Below are 16757 nucleotides of genomic sequence, written 5' to 3' on the forward strand. Positions count from 1 at the left end.
TAAACAAACAGTAAGTATATACAAAGAAGGGGCAGGGGAGGGTAGGGCTGGGCTAGGTTTTTTTTTTTTACCAGTTGCGAACGGCTGCTGCCTGTAAGTGGTTTTTCAGGGCGATTTTAAAGAATGCTAGTGATCCACACTCCTTTATGGCCTTCGGTAAGGCTTTCCACAGTAAGTATTTATAGTAGTATTGGAGCAGTGGTGGAAAAAGTACTCAATTGTCGTACTTAAGTAAAAGTATCAATACTGCAATATAGAAATACTCCATTAAAAGTAAAAGTCCAGAATTCAAAATGTACTTGAGTAAAAGTATGAAAGTGTTGGCATCAATATGTACTTCAAGTACCAAAAGTAAAAGTACAAAATGTTTGAAAATAGCAGATCTCCAAGCTCGGCTAAGGTATAAAATAGGGCTAAAGTGGTTTATGTATGTTTTATAATATTATAATTTATATCTGCAAAGTAACTAGTAAATAAAGTTTTCAAATAAACGTAGTGGAGTAAAAGTACAATATTTGGATCCGAGTTGTTAGTGGAGTAGAAGTGAAAGTATTGGAAATTGGAAATACTCAAGTAAAGTACAAGTACCTCAACATTGTACTTAAGTACAGTACTTAAGTAAATCTACTTAGTTACTTTACACCACTGTATTGTAGACATTGGAGAGAATTCTGTAAGAATTCTGCTGAAAAGGAATCACATTTAACATTTCTGAGATAAATGTCAGGGTCAGCATGAGGTTCATTTGACAGTACATTTTTATCAATCATTCTTAACTATAAATCCATGGAACATGTGACACAATCAAACAACAGAAAATGACTGCCACCATCATGTGGTGGTCTACACCAGTGTTTCTCAAATGCGGATACGTGTACCCCTAGGGATACGCGAAGGTACTGCAGGGGGTACTCAAGAAAATTACCCCAAAAAGAGAAATAGAGGTATAAATTATGCTAATATTGTTCATAGTTAACACATTGACTACAAATTGAATGAGGAGGGTAAAAACATGTACTGTTATGTTTAATGATGACACATGGAGAAACTTGATATGAGCCTGAGTTGATAACCCAAATTACATGGTACCAGGCAAGTGGAATGTTTAAGTTGACATGAAAACCGTTTGAAACTCTTTCACTCCATTTCTGATTTGTGATTTTATATATTCTTTGAATGGGTGCTTAATATTTAGCATCTTGCACAATTTATGTATAATTTAATTGCAGTTGTATAAGCAAAATGTTGTTGTCATCAGGGAAAGGGGGTACTCAAGCCAAAAAAGATTGTGAAACACTGGTCTACACAACCTCATTTTAGTTATTTGGATTCCATATAGAGGCAGCATACGTGTATTTCTCTTGGCTTGTAACTTTAACACTGTTCACTGCTGCTTTGCAACATGTATCTGGTAAATCTAGTACAGATATTTTAGAATTTTAATTGGTCAAACTATTTTACATTTATGGTGTATTTAGCAATAGCATGCACTGCTTGTGCGTTCGAGGTCCCACAGCAGACCAGTATTTCAACTGAATCCATGCTTGAATCCAGTCTGGCTTTTGGGTAGGCTACTTTCCCCCTTTGTCTTTGCATACAGTTTGTAGAATTTGCATAAGTGATCAGGTTTTTACCAAGATTATGGCTACTAGGGGCATAGGAGGCTACAAAGAGCACATAGGCCTACCCCCATTTACATCAACATGGCTGGGCTGAGGTGGGAAGTGAGCAACTTCAAGTTTCTCTGGGTTCATTTTAGTGAGGACCGTCCTGAGCGTATATGAGGGATGGTGTGAGTGTGAGGGGTCCTTTAAGACTGTGTCCACCAAAGTGTTTTTTCCCTGTTAAAAACTCTGGAGTGTCCAGAGTTCAAAATATTTCAAATCTAAGCACAGATAATAACGTAAATTGGATGGTTGGCTATATGGAGAACACTATGGATATACATTTAGAGCGATAATTATTATAGATCTAAATGTAGTTATTTGGTGTTATCGGATAATACAAAAACATTATAATTGTACATATGTGCTAATTCAATTGTATAAGAGTTATCGTGTGGGGGCTCCTTTTAACATTTCACTCTTGATCTTTCTTCTTTTTTTATGGGAAAATATTGTTATTAAATAGACTACATTTTATAATATTGATAAAACAAAAGAACGCTAAAAATAGCTCTCAAATGTGCGTTATGTGCTTTTGATGTGCATATTCTTGCATTTCTGACTGAGACTAGTGGGAATGGGTGGGGTTTATTTCAGGCACAGATGCAATGGGAAGAATTACAAGAGAACATTTAAAATCTATTATTCCTTTGCACTCCTTCTGATAGATATGTGAACCTTCATTTGTATGTATTTTATTTTATTAATTATTATGTTATTTAATTGTTATATTTGTGTATAAAAAAGGGGCACTCTGATATTTTTGACTATTGTCATATGCAGCTCTGGGAACGTACATATGTAACCAAATGGACCCACCTAAGATGGATAAATTAACACTGAGGATTTTATTGTGCAATTTCTATTTTCCTTCCTTGAATATAACAGAATGTTTCACAACTAGTGTGGTACTTTTATTTGTGTGTGACACAATAAATCATATCAAATAACCCTGTGCTATAAAACTGTGGTTAATATTTAATACGTAATCTTCTTTGAAGATTACCCACATAATTAACCTTTCCATCGAACAGGGTCATGTCCCACAGGACTTCAAACTAGCAAAAGTAACCCCCCTGCATAAAAAAGGTAGCAAACTAGACCCTGGAAACTACCGTCCCGTTTCCATTCTTAGCTCCATATCCAAAGTCATGGAGAAAATAGTCTACGAACAGATAGCAAGATATCTCGATGAGAATAATCTGATTTACGAGTTCCAATCTGGATTCAGAAAATCTCATTCCACTGACACATGCCTTCTCTATTTGACTGACCAAATCAAACGCGAAGCGGATGACGGCAAATATAGCGGCATGGTCATGATGGACCTCCAGAAGGCATTTGACACCGTAAATCATTCTATTCTGATTGAGAAACTAAAAGCCATCGGTCTTGACAGCGCAGCAGTGAGTTGGATGCAGTCTTACCTGGTGGGGAGGGAACAGGTGGTGGAGATTAACGGTACCCTGTCCCCCCCCCCTCCCTCCCAGTAAGCTGTGGTGTTCCTCAAGGTAGCATACTGGGACCTCTGTTGTTCCTAATATACGTGAACGACATGGCATCTGCTTGTGACTGCAACCTGTTCCTGTTCGCGGATGACTCGGCTCTCCTAGTCTCGGGCAAGGACCACTTGCAGGTTGAAAAGACACTTAACTCTGAACTAAGTAAGATCTGCACATGGCTTAATGACAACAAATTATCAATTCACCTGGGAAAAACTGAGTCCATCCTCTTTGGATCAAATCATAACCTCAAAAAAGTCGATAACTTCACAATCAAAGTGGGTGACAAGGTCATAACACGAAAAAACGAAATCTCTTACTTAGGATGTATCCTTGAAGCTAATGTCGTATCTGGTCGATTATTCCTTCAGCAGAGCACTGGTTGTCTGTTGTGAGCTGCTGTTGTACACAAGGAGGCAATGAGCTACCAAAGTATGAGAAGTTCTGTGGATCTTCCTTGGAAAGTAGGTGAGGTCCAGGCAGGCTTCAATGATGTCCAGAAAGCTTTATTGACAAGCAGAGTTGAGAAGTTTACAGCATTCTTGAGGCTCAGAGGGCCCTCAGTTCCACACCATCCCCACCACAGCATCCCAGCATCATCATGTTGATTCACCCAGTAAGCTTAATGCTAGAAAGAATAAACCCTTAAAGGAAACCTTTGGGTAACTTTATGTCAGGCTGTTGTCCGGGCTAGTCCCAGTTGTCCACCACTGTCAGCTGACAGCTGAGCCACCCATCAGGGGGTCTCTAGAATGCCACAGGGCATGGCAGGTAGAGGAACACTAGATAAGCTATAATTAACTCTGCCACCACTGTGTGCTCTCCACCTTATGCCTGGGGTCACTGGCTTCTTCGTTGTGGCCCTCTGTTTACTGTTCACAGGGGTCATTCTTGACCCAAAAGATAAGATAATCAAACCAGAGGAATGTTGAGTCCCTGTTGTGGTTTGTCTAAAAGGAGATAAAAGACAGTAAGGTCTTAAGGTCCGAATTGCCCCAAATGTGAGTCTGTAATGACTCACTGTTTGATTGTGATCTAATAAACCCAGCAGGGTGTAGCCTTTGACTGTCTCGGGACAGTCGAAGACAACAAAGCCACTATGGTCTAAAATAAGATAAGAGACAGCTGGCTCTTATGGTGGCTTGAGTAAATGACCTTTAACCCTCTTGTATTCAACTGTGTGAGCCTGCTTGTATATAATATTCCAAATATGATGCCTATGCTGTAGGCCCGATACCACACTAATCTTTCCAGTGAAAAGATGACTTCTAAAGTAATAAATAAAATCAACCAAAGAACTCGTTTCCTACAGAGGATCGCCCCAATGGTCAATTTCAACACACTGAAGACCATAGCTGGTGCAATAATCCAGCCCCTCTTTGACTACGGAGTCCACGTATAATAATAATAATAATAAAACTTTATTTGTATAGCACCTTTCATGACATGAAATGCAGCTCAAAGTGCTTTACAGAGCATAAAATGAAGCACACGTGCTTAACAGAGAAAAAGTAAAATAGAAATAAAAAATACATAAAAAAGAGATAAGTAAAATGATTACAATAAAGCAAGAAAAAATAAAAGCATAGAACATTGAAGAACAATTTCAGAGCCTGGTATGGTATCGTGACGCCCCACAAGCCCTCCAAACAGCCCAAAATAAACTAATTAGGGTCCTACTTAACCTTCCCTATCAGACTCAACCCACCGCTACTCACCAGTTAAGAGTGGGGTGGCTCAGAGTAGATGACAGAGTACAGCAACTTGCAATGGGCCTGGTGTACAAGATACACTACACCACTATGATACCCAAGTACCTGTCAAAATACTTTATAAACATTAAGGATGTCCATAATTACAACACCAGAGGCAGCGCCACAGATCACTTTCAACCCAGAGTCAAAACCAACAAAGGGTCAAACTCTTTTTTCTGCTATACCACCAAAATGTGGAAAGCCTTACCGAAGGTCATAAAGGAGTGTGGATCACTAGCATCCTTTAAAATTGCCCTGAAAAACCACTTACAGGCAGCAGCCGTTCGCAACTGGTAAAAAAAACTAACCTAGCCCAACCCTACCCTCCCCTGCCCCTTCTTTTATACTGTTTGTTTAGACTTACTGTTTTCTTTTTTGTTTTTCTTTACATATCTACTGCATAGTACTGTGTTCTATTTGTCTGTCATTCAATGTTATATGAGATACTTCAATGGTTTCCAGTGGAAATAAGCTTAGTCTTTTCATGGATCTCCTTTTAGTAGACCTTGTACCAGTGAACTGTACCGTCATGAAACTGTACCTTTTCCTATGCAAACTTCTAATAAAGTCTTCAATCAATCAATCAAAGTCCAGCTGTGTGTTTAATAATAATTAATCTACAATAGAGTAAACAAAACGTTTTCAGTGTATTTACTGTATATTATGTGGATAATTATGTTCAAAAAGAGATCTCTTCGCAGTTTTGGCATTTATACCTTTTTTTCTATTTTATTTTCAGAACATCTCTTTTCAAGAGATATTCAGTGTTTGTGTTCTTGATTGGTAGTTGTTTTATTCTTGTTCTTACTATATGATATTATGTATTTCATTTCTATCTATTGCTTCTATCAACAATCGTCTTGTCTCGGCAAAATGTTTATAGAGAGAGAAGGCACTTTTCACAGAGAGGGTGTTAAATGTAGGCCTACATATATGTATTTAAGGCACAACCATCTTAGCCATTTTCCCCCATCAGGTTTCTATGTTGTTTCAATTAAATAAACTGTTTAGTGCAACAACAGACACTTTATAGCAGGAGTCTGGACTCTGGAGTTAATGATTATCTACTGTAGTTGACATCCTGATCCTGTGTTCAGTTGTTCAGTGCTTGTTCAGGACTACTTCAGTTGTTCTTGTGAGCATGAATGTTATGGACAGAATATATTGGTAAGTAAAGAGAACTGAAAACTTATGAACTAATAAACAAAATAACGTTAGCCTAAACATAATGACTATCATCAAGGTTAATTCAGGTGAATATTGGGATTTGATTTGATTTAGATTTTTCTTTTTAATATTTTAGCCCATCGGCTAATCTTCCAAGAGTCCGAAGCCATTCTTCATTTATGTAATTATTATTATTAGTAGTAGTACTACTACTGTATTATTATTACTGAACATATATCCTGTGTGTGTTACATGCTCTGTTTTGCTTTATTTAATCTTGACACCAGGTTGAAACTGTTACTGTGATCGATGCTGTGAGCCGGTGACACTAGTTTGCTTTACAGAGTAATGTTGAAAATGAGGCTTCTTTTTTACTTCTTTTATTTGAAATCAGCAACTTTGTATCTGTATTCAGATGGAGTTTGGATCCAGAATTGTGTGAGTGAAGACAGACCTGAAGGACGTTATGGCAGATTCACTGACTACAACACCTGGTGAGTCCTGTCAGGTAGTACATCATAAATGTGGACTGAAAAAGTAAATCTATAATTTCCACATCATGGACCTTTTAAACCATTTTTCCAATTTTGACTTCATTGTGTTGGTTTAATATTTAGGGCACATATTTTCCACATTTTCGTGACAGAAAAAGGAAAAAAGATGTGCAATGTCATTGTAATTTGGACATTTTGGAATAGGCCTATTGATTTAATTTAAAAATAAAATATATTTTTTTGTCTAAAAATACACCATACCATACAGATAAGTTAACAAGAAATTACCACCTGTTTACTTACGTTGTACTTTTCTACATTCTATATCATTACAGAGGGCAAGGGAACACCTCAGAAACGGCACTGGAACGATGAGCTATTACAACCAGATAGTGAGTAAAGCCGACCTGAATCACAATTGTGCTGTTTCATTTGTAAAGACTTGACATTTTTACAATCTGTGGTGTCTCACCCCAACCCAGCTCAGAAGACATGTAGGCCTAGCGTGGTATATGTCCAAAATACAGCTCCCATATAGGATTTTTGTGCTAAAATAGTTTTTTTGGGGGGGGTTTCTTTTCTTCTTTTTTTGTTTCTTTTTTTTTTTTTTGCCCTATATGTATTCACAATATTCCTTAGGATTCTTTGCTAATATTTCTTTCTTTGCTGTTTTAGCTTCTATAAGGACCAAACTATCAGAAAACGACAGGGTTAAAATTGTCAGACCCCTCCCTCATTTCCTGGGGGGGGGGGGGGGTTTAATATGTAAAAAGATCATAATAATTATGCACTTGGTGACACGTTTTTTACTTTTGGCATGGTGTTGGGTATGGACATAAGGTTTTCAAAAAGTATCGGCAACAAGTTGGTCTGTACATGGTTGAAACCCCAAACAATTGATGGAAGAGATTTTTCAATGTATTCTGTTTCTATAGGTATGCTAAATAACATCCTAAAAGCTTATAGGAGAAAGAAACAAACCACTGAAAAGGCATAATTTTTACGATGGCGTCCATAGGAGCTTAAAATGCATATAAATTGGGAGGGAATATGTGCCATCTTGAAAAGTATGCCTTTCCAGAAGTTTGTTTTTCCTAAGCTTTTAGTTTGTTATATATTTAGCATAACCAATAGTAAGATAAACCATTGGATAAAGTTAACATAATTATAACTAATAAATTCATTTGAAACTAGAACTGCACTGTCGAGGTGCCAACTTCCTCACGCTCAAGCAGGCCACACATGGTCTACTTGTGTGCAAGCAGAGAACCGAAAACAGTACTTTTGTGTGACATGACGAGGTAGGGCGTTAATTACGAAAAAAGTTAAAACACAGAGATAAGAGGTTTCGGCCATTGGAGTGAGCATGGAAATATAGTAGCCCTCTCCATCATCAAAGTTTCCCACCCCTGGGGTCTAAGCTAACTAGCTGTCTAAAAAACTAACTTTTAGACCAGTTATAATCCGGTTTTAGACAGATGTCTAATAGCCATCTATGGCTCACGGGGAACATAAAGTCTAAAGGTTTCACAAAGACCTTTGCTATTACCACAGACATAAAGTTGTATACGTATGTTGCATACGTATGTTTTTCTCCATTATCATGGAGAAAAACATCCGCACAATGGTTTAAAGCTCCCAAAAAGTATGTAATATAAACATAACAATAATAATAATAATACAAATAAAAATAATAATTAAATTGAGAGCTTTAAACCAGTGTGCAGATGTTTTTCTCCTTGATGTCCTTGGCTCCTGGCCTAAATAGAGTTAGGGCTACACGATGTGCACATAATCTCCTCTGTGAATTATTTGCACTTTATGACTGTTCTAGATTAAAGCAACTGTAAGTGACAGTATATCCATTTGGCTATCCGTTTTTGGCATATGGTGGCACAGCACCATGTCCATGGTTTGGAATCAGGGATTAAAGGAGTAGTTCACCCCCAAAATGTTTTTTTTTCTTTCTATTGATTAGTCACACCATGGAGACTTGAGTTCTTTCATTTGTCGCATTCCTAAGACAAAAACATTTATTATAGTAAATTTACCCCCATTGATTCTGGATGGGGACCATTTGCATTTGGTTCAGAATCAATGGGGATAAACTTTACATCAAGAGTCCGAATGTGTAGGTGTAGAAATTACACTATCCACAGAGATGAAGTTCACTCTAATTTGCTTATACCGTCAGCCATCAGCTAAAGTAGAAGTATACGACCAGCTAAAGACCATCCTCACGGCGTGTGATTTTAATCAAGAAGTAATACTAATTGGTGATACAAATGTTAACTGGGACGATAAAAAAATAAGGAAAAATCTTAAACTGGTAACAGACCACTATAATCTGACCCAATTAATAGAGCAACCTACAAGAATAACCAGTCACTCAGCAACCAAGATAGATTTACTGTTTTCAAATAAAGTGGAAAGAATCGCTAAAACATTTAACTTCGTGACAGGTCTCTCTGATCACAACATAATATTCTTTTCCAGAAAACTCTCAAAACAGGCGTTTAGCAAAGCTCAGTCCCAGCCTATAGTCAAAACAATCCCAAAACATCTGCAACATAGCCTTGAGGTTGCCCTACAAGGGCTAGAGTGGGATGATCTACACTCATGTGATGATGTTGAGACCGGATGTAATATCCTGCTTTCCAAAATTGGCAGGGTAATGGAATCTTTCACCAGAGGTGGTAACCAGAGGAAAGTGAGAAAAATTACTCTACCTTGGGTCGATAAAAAATGTAGAGATCAAATGAAAACCAGAGATTTACTGCTTAAAAAGGCATTAAAATCTGGCCTGACAACGGACAGACAGCTATTCACACATGCTAGAAACAAAGTCACAAATTTCTTAAGGAGGGCTAAAGCTGGATTTTATATCTCCATCATAGAGAGTGCCAGAGGAAATGGAAAAAAAGTGTGGGAATACATAAATAAACTGACAGGGAAATACTATAAGCAGGATAATAACAACTTAGAACTTAAAATAGATAATGTCCTGGTGAAAGATCCCCACACGCTTGCTAGCAATCTAATGCTGTTTTTTCTAAACTCTGTGTATGAAATCACACAGTTGTTCAGACCCTCTAAGTTTGTTTCACGCCCTATTCAAAATGATCTCCCCATTTTTAATTTGGAGGAAGTCACAGAAAACGAGGTGACAAACATTGTCAGATCACTGAAAGCATCCAAAGCTAAAGATGCACACGGGCTTGACACAAACTTTCTTAAAACAAATATTGTATCTCTGGTGGCACCAATCACACATCTGGTAAATCTGTCCATAAGAAAATGCACTGTCCCAACTCAGTGGAAAGCTGCTGTTATAACACCTATATTCAAATCTGGCTCAAAAACGGACATATCAAACTATAGACCCATAAGCATCTTACCTGTTATATCAAAAGTGGCTGAAAAGTGGATTGTAAAGTCTATTGTTAAACATCTAGACAAAGGCTACACCCCTCTGCATCCTATGCAGTTTGGGTTTCGAGCCTTCCACTCCACTGAGTCAGCAAATTGCTTATTCATTGAAAAGCTAAAGTGTGCTTTGAACAAGGCCCCCTGCGCAATGGCAGTATTTTTAGATTTCAAGAAAGCATTTGACTCTGTCAGCCATCAGGTCCTCTTGTCCAAACTAACACATTTCAACTTGTCCCCAGAGGCCATCAAATGGTTTACATCATACCTATCAAATAGAGAACAGTGTGTAAGCATAAATGGCATCAAGTCTCCTTATCACACTTGCTCGGTTGGTGTCCCCCAGGGATCAATAGTAGGACCGATTCTGTTTTCTCTGTTCATAAACGACCTACCTGATGTATGTAAAGATGTACATATCCAGATGTACGCAGATGATGCGGTTATACTGACTCATGGAAAGAGCTATGCAGAGGTGTCAACGGTTTTAACTTCTGTTCTGACCAGCGTTCAGGACTGGCTTACAGACTCATGCCTGCTCCTGAATGCAAAAAAGACGGTCTGCATGGCTTTTTCCAAAAGACCAGTTGTGATGGAGTCATCAAATGTGTTTCTGGGTGGAGAGGAACTTGAACTTGTGCCAGAGTTCAAGTACCTCGGGGTCATGTTAGACTCAACCCTAACCTTTAAAAAACATGTAAAAAAGGTTACAAACACAATCAAGTTCAACCTTCAGAACTTTAAACAAATCAGACCTTGTTTGGCAGTTAGTGCTGCTAAATCTTATCTCCAATGCATGATCCAATCACACATTGAGTACTGTTTCACAAACTGGTCTTGCACAGGTATAACGATTCTCAAACCCATTGAACAGCTATATAAGAGTGCGCTTAAGGTATTCGATAGGAAACCCCGCTCATATCACCATTGTAATATTCTTCAGAGGTACCGTTTTTTGAGTTTCGCTAATTTTAAGGTATTTAAACAGGTCAGTATCATATATAAGACCCTAAATGGTCTATGCCCACCTCCCCTAAAGGAATTCATAAAAAGGAAGCCCGATAGAGGACTCAATACTAGAGCAATCACTAGAGGGGATTGCGAAGTACCGTACCGGGTAACCGCTTTTGGAAAAAACACCCTTTCAGTGCAGGGATGTTCAATCTGGAATGGCCTACCTCTAACAATAAGAGACTGTTTGTCATTTCCATCCTTCAAGTTCAATCTAAAAAAATGGTTAGTTGACAATCAAACCTGTGACCATGTATAGTTTTAAGAGTACAGCCCATGTCATGTACGTATATTTTTAAACTTTTCTTTTCTAATGTAGGGTACTGTTAGTAATATGTGTTGTTTTTGTTGTTTTCTCTTGGTTGAGGAAAAATAGTATTTGTATGTATGTTCTTAGGCGCCCTCTCCTAATGTAGGGTTACTGTTTGTTGGTATGTATTGTTTTGTCTTCATGTGGGGACTACGGATGAAATTTAGCATTCTTGCTAATTCCGGCTTATTTACATTGCTTTCATGTAGTGTTCATTAATATGCATTGTCCCGTCTAAATAAACAAATAAAGTAAAGTAAAGAGTCAAGTAAATTTACCCCCATTGATTCCATCCAGGGCCTTATTTGGGTCCCCATCCAGGCCCATGCATTTGGGTCCCCATCCAGAATCAATGGGGGTAAATTTACTATGATACATTTTTTTTGTCTTAGGAATTCAACAAATACAAAGAAATATTATTGAACTCAAGTCCCCATGGTGTGACTAACTAGTAAGACACCTGAGGGTGGAATGCGACCTCAGGGTGACATGCAACCTCGCCCTAAAGGGCGAGGTCGCGCCAATTCTTGACCATCTTGCCAACCACAGCGTTTCTCTGACGATTCTAGTTGTTGTCATTCTGGGGGGAGTTTGTTCATGTTTTTGTGAGGGTATCAACCCCAGGAGACACGGGGAGAACATGCAAACTCCACACAGAAAGGCCCTATCGCTCACACCCTAGGTTGGGTTGGCGATAGGGCCTTTCTGTGTGGAGTTTGCCTAAACATGGAGATGTGGTACAGAAGGACTCATATATGGGCATAGAAAGTATGTCATGTGACATCACTTCCTGTACAGACAGTCAGACAGACAGACAGACAGCCATTGACTCCGACCTAACAATGGCTACTGTCTATGACGGTAGTTCCATATGACATATTGGACTAGACTATCTCCATATATAGTGTTATCCACATCTCCATGTTAGGACTCATATATGGGCATAAAAAGTCTGTCATGTGACATCACTTCCTGTACAGACAGTCAGCCATTGACTCCGGATTAACAATGGCTACTGTCTATGACGGTAGTCCCATATGACATATTGGACTAGACTATCTCCATATATAGTGTTATCCACACCTCCATGTCATCGACATCACTTCCTGTACAGACAGTCAGACAGACAGCCATTGACTCCGGCCTAACAATGGCTACTTTCTATTGGACTGGACTATCTCCATATATAGTGTTATCCACATTTCGTGTAGCCGCCCTGTACAGGAAGTGATGTCACAACTCGCTGACATCACAGAGGATACGGAAGGACATCACAGAGGATACGGAAGGAAGGTCACTCAAGCGACACGGTTCTTCAGAGTATATGCGACCTTCGGTCGCAATCAATAGGAAAGAAAAGTCATTTTGGGGGTGAACTACTCCTTTAATTGTTGGTGTGTGCATGTTGCGGTGTGTGCCTAATCCCCTGTTAGGCTTTCCGATTAGTTTACCTCTGTCTTCTTTTGCCCTTAATATCTTATTGTATTATTATCACATGCAAACACAAACATACTGTTTGCACAATTGTTAATTTTTTTGTGTGCCCAATGAAAAAATAATGTCAAGGCTTTAAAAACATACGGTAAATTAAAAATGTGCCACTAAATTATTGCAATAACACATCACATCAGGTGATCTATCATACAACTTAATTTGCCAGAAATGACAACCTATATACTTATGATATTGTACTTTTCTACATTCTTTTTCATTACAGTGGGAATGGGTAAAACTGAAACACCTCAGAAACGGCACAGGAGCACTGAGCTATTACATCCTGACAGTGAGTAAAGCTGAACTAAATCACAACAACTGTTATGCTGTTTCATTTGTAAAGGTTTTACATTTGTGTAATCCTTGAAATTGACACTCATTTACCTGGTTATTGCAATGGTTGATTAGTTTGCTGAAATAGTGAAAATGCCAATTTTTTTTATCTTGTTTTCTTTTTTAGCTTCTAGTGATCTAAGGATTGTGCTTCTTGGGAAAAATGAAGACACAAAGATATCATTTCGCAAATTAATCAAAGGGAAGTGGCAGGGAAAGTCTGTCAGAGTCGTGAAAACACCAGACCTCTTCGTTCAATCTGTTGGATCAGTGGAACAGGAAATAAAGAAGTGTGCAGCTCTTTGTCCACCTGGACCAAATGTTTTCCTGCTGTTAGTGAATCCTTCTGAATTCAATGAGATAGACAGAAATGCACTGAAGTTCATCATGCATTTGTTTCATCAAGAGGCCTTTAACCACTCAATGGTCATCACAACACATGAGGGTCATGAAGACAACATCTCTGTAAAACAGACCATTGAAGAATGTGGAGGAAGACTCTGCATAATGATTGAACATGACCGTCCATCACTGATGCAGAAGATTGAGAAAATTGTGATTGAAAACAGAGGAAGATACCTCACATCTGTTGAAGCTAGAGACACAATGACACCAAAGTTCAACCCTCCTCTGAACCTGGTGCTGTGTGGCAGAAGAGGACCTGATAAGATTTCAGTAGCCAATGCCATTCTGGGTCAGACCGAGGACTGCCCATTGTCTAGTTCTTCTACAGAGTGTGTGAAGAGACAGGCGGTGGTATGTGGGCACAGGGTGAACCTGGTGGACCTGCCTGCCTTCTATGAAAAGTCTAAGTATGAAGGGCTACACAACGCATTAAGATGTGTCTCTCTCTGTGATCCAGAGGGAGTCCATGCCTTCCTGCTGGTCGTTCCTAAGGGTCCCCCTACCAATGAAGATAAGGGAGAGTTACAGAGCATCCAGGATGTATTCAGCTCTCAAGTCAATGATTTCACTATGGCTCTAACTGTAGAATCAGATCCAACCGCTCTAGCTGGTGACAACATTGTAGGTAAAGAAACAGACATCCAGGAGCTGTGTCGGAGCTGTGAAGTCAGACACACTGTCTTCAACATTAAGGACAGCAAACAAGTTCCTAAGCTGTTGGATTCTGTAGTAGAAAATATAAGACTTCTGCAAGGGAATCCGCTCTGCTTCACAAGAGAAATATTTACCAAGGCACAGATGGAAAAGGTCATCAAGCAACAAACTGAACTTGAGGAGTTGAAAAATATTTCAGGTGATGATAACAGTCAGAGCAGTGATTGCCTCAGAATGGTGCTGATTGGGAAGACCGGATGTGGAAAGAGCGCCACAGGAAACACGATTCTGGGTAAGACAATATTTAAATCCACGTGCAGCCAGTCATCGGTCACCAAGCGTTGCCAGAAGAAACATGGTGAGGTAGATGGCCGTCCTGTTGTTGTAGTTGATACACCTGGTTTGTTTGATACAACATTGTCCCTGGAAGAGGTTAGGCTGGAAACGATGAGATGCTTCCCTCTGCTGGCCCCAGGGCCTCATGTGTTCCTGTTGGTGTTACAAATTGGACGGCTCACACAAGAGGAGAAAAAATCATTGGAGCTAATCCAGAAAGCCTTTGGAGAGAATTCCAAGAAGTTCACCATCATTCTTTTCACAAGAGGAGACTCACTGGAAAAAGATCAGTCCATTGAGGACTACATCGAACAGAGTAGTGATGATTCTTTTAAGAACCTGATTGCTGACTGTGGAGGAAGGTGCCACGTGTTCAACAACAATTGTCAAAATGACCGCAAACAAGTCAGTGATCTGCTGGTGAAGGTTGAGAAGATGGTGAAGATAAATGGTGGCGGGTGCTACACCACAGAGATGTTTCAGGAGGCTGAGGCAGCCATTCAAAAACGAATGGAAAATATTTTAAAAGAGAAGGATGATGAGATGGAGAGAGAGAGGGCGGCCCTGGAAAGAACACATGAAGAAGATCTCCAAGCAATGAGAAGAATGATGGAAGAGCAGGAAGCTAAAATTGAAGAGGAGAGAAAGAAAAGAGAGAGACTACTGGAAGAAAAGGAGGATTGTATTAAGAAATTGAAAAGGGAGAAAGAAAGAGAACGGGCAGAAAGAAAAAAGGAGGACAAAGAAAGGAAGGAAGAGGAGGAAAGGGAACGAAAAACGTGGCAACAAAAACATGAGGCCTTGGAGAAAAAATATCATGAAAAAAATGATAGAATGTTGGAAAAAAAGAAAGAAGAAATAAGAAAACAACAAGAGGCTTGGGAGGAAAAAAATAAGAAATGGTGGGATAAAAGAGCCCAGGGTGATAAAGAAGAGCAGCAGATAATAGAAAGGCTTCAGAAAGAATTTGATCGGGAAAGAAAAGAACACATGAAGAAAATAGGAGAAGAGTTTGAAAACAGACAAAAAGAAGTAAAGGAATGGCAGAAAACTCAGAAAGCATATGAAGTAAAACTGGAGAGGATGGAGAAGCAATACAAAGACGAGGCTAGAAGGAAAGCTGAGGAATATAATGATTTCAAAGAAAAGCATGGTAAGAATTTGGAAGATCAAATAGGACGAAAAGATACTGAAATAAATGATCTGAAACTGAAACAAGCTTCAGAGATTAAACGGATGAAAGGGAAATCGGATAAACACGAAAATAAAGTGAATGAATTGGAGAAAGAACTAGAAAAGAAGACCGAAGAACTGAACAAATTGAAAAATAATGAGAAAAACTGCATCATCAGCTGAGAGCATTATCATGCTTTTAAAAAGCAGTTTATTGTTATATTTGTTGTTGTTGTTAATCTGCAACTTACATGATTTGACTTTAACTGCTCATACTGTTCTGTAGTTTTGCTGTCTTCATTTGAATGGAATTTATGGTAGGTGTGATCGTCAGTTGGCCACTACAGATTATCCGGGTTACTACCAGCCAATGTACAGTACCGCTCAGATAACAAACAATGACAGATAATGATGTACTAATTATTAATTACTTTTGAGACAAGCATGTAAGCTTGATCTGATTGATATTAAATGTCCTTGGTCTGCTTAATTATATTTCATTTCAAGAGAATGACTTTTTTTTATAAAATAACTAACGTTTAATGCTTTGTATTCCTTACATTAAAGTATCTTGTTAAAATTCTAAACAATGTGGTTAAGTACTATTTCAGCAGTGAATGAAAATGTGACATTCCCAAAACCAGGACACCAGGTTTAAAGTGGTTAAAGTGTTATGCATCTTTCCTGGTGCCCAGGAAGCCCATATGGGCTTATAGGACATTTATAAAGGCAATCTAGGCATCACAATATTACTGAACTCTTAAACTGTTTACAGGGTTATCTGTACATCCAATCCAATCCAATCCAACTTTATTTATAGAGCACATTTAAAAACAAACAAGTTGACCAAAGTGCTTTACAAGAATCACAGCAAATCAGAAATAAAAACAATAAAAACAAAGATAAACATAACACAGATAAGCATAAAATAGAAACTCAAAAAACAAACACAGATAAAATTCACTCTGGATTAAAAACTTGGGAATAAAAATGAGTTTTAAGACTGGTTTTAAAAATAGTGAGTGAGGGTGCCA

At 38.6% G+C, this 16757-nt stretch overlaps 1 protein-coding gene across 1 annotated transcript; it reads left to right on the forward strand.

Moving 5' to 3' along the window:
* The first annotated feature begins 6035 nt into the window (after positions 1–6035).
* On the forward strand, positions 6036–16405 carry LOC308296248 (GTPase IMAP family member 8-like). The gene is made up of 5 exons (XM_080739437.1): positions 6036–6087; positions 6503–6581; positions 6917–6973; positions 13046–13111; positions 13283–16405. The coding sequence occupies exons 2-5, from the start codon at positions 6554–6556 to the stop codon at positions 15904–15906; spliced, it is 2775 nt and encodes a 924-aa protein (XP_080595563.1). The 5' UTR covers positions 6036–6087; positions 6503–6553; the 3' UTR covers positions 15907–16405.
* The last annotated feature ends 352 nt before the right edge of the window (positions 16406–16757 follow it).

Source organism: Nannobrachium achirus, assembly GCF_963921795.1.
Source record: "Nannobrachium achirus genome assembly, chromosome: 12".
In the NCBI taxonomy this organism is placed as follows: Eukaryota; Metazoa; Chordata; class Actinopteri; order Myctophiformes; family Myctophidae; genus Nannobrachium; species Nannobrachium achirus.

Excerpts from the sequence above, each read along its gene's own strand:
- LOC308296248 (XM_080739437.1), top strand. The coding sequence starts at position 6,554 with ATGGCAGATTCACTGACTACAACACCTG. Across the intron at positions 6,974-13,045 it reads TGAGCTATTACAACCAGATA|TGGGAATGGGTAAAACTGAA; the intron begins GTGAGTAAAGCC and ends TTTTCATTACAG. Across the intron at positions 13,112-13,282 it reads TGAGCTATTACATCCTGACA|CTTCTAGTGATCTAAGGATT; the intron begins GTGAGTAAAGCT and ends TTTCTTTTTTAG.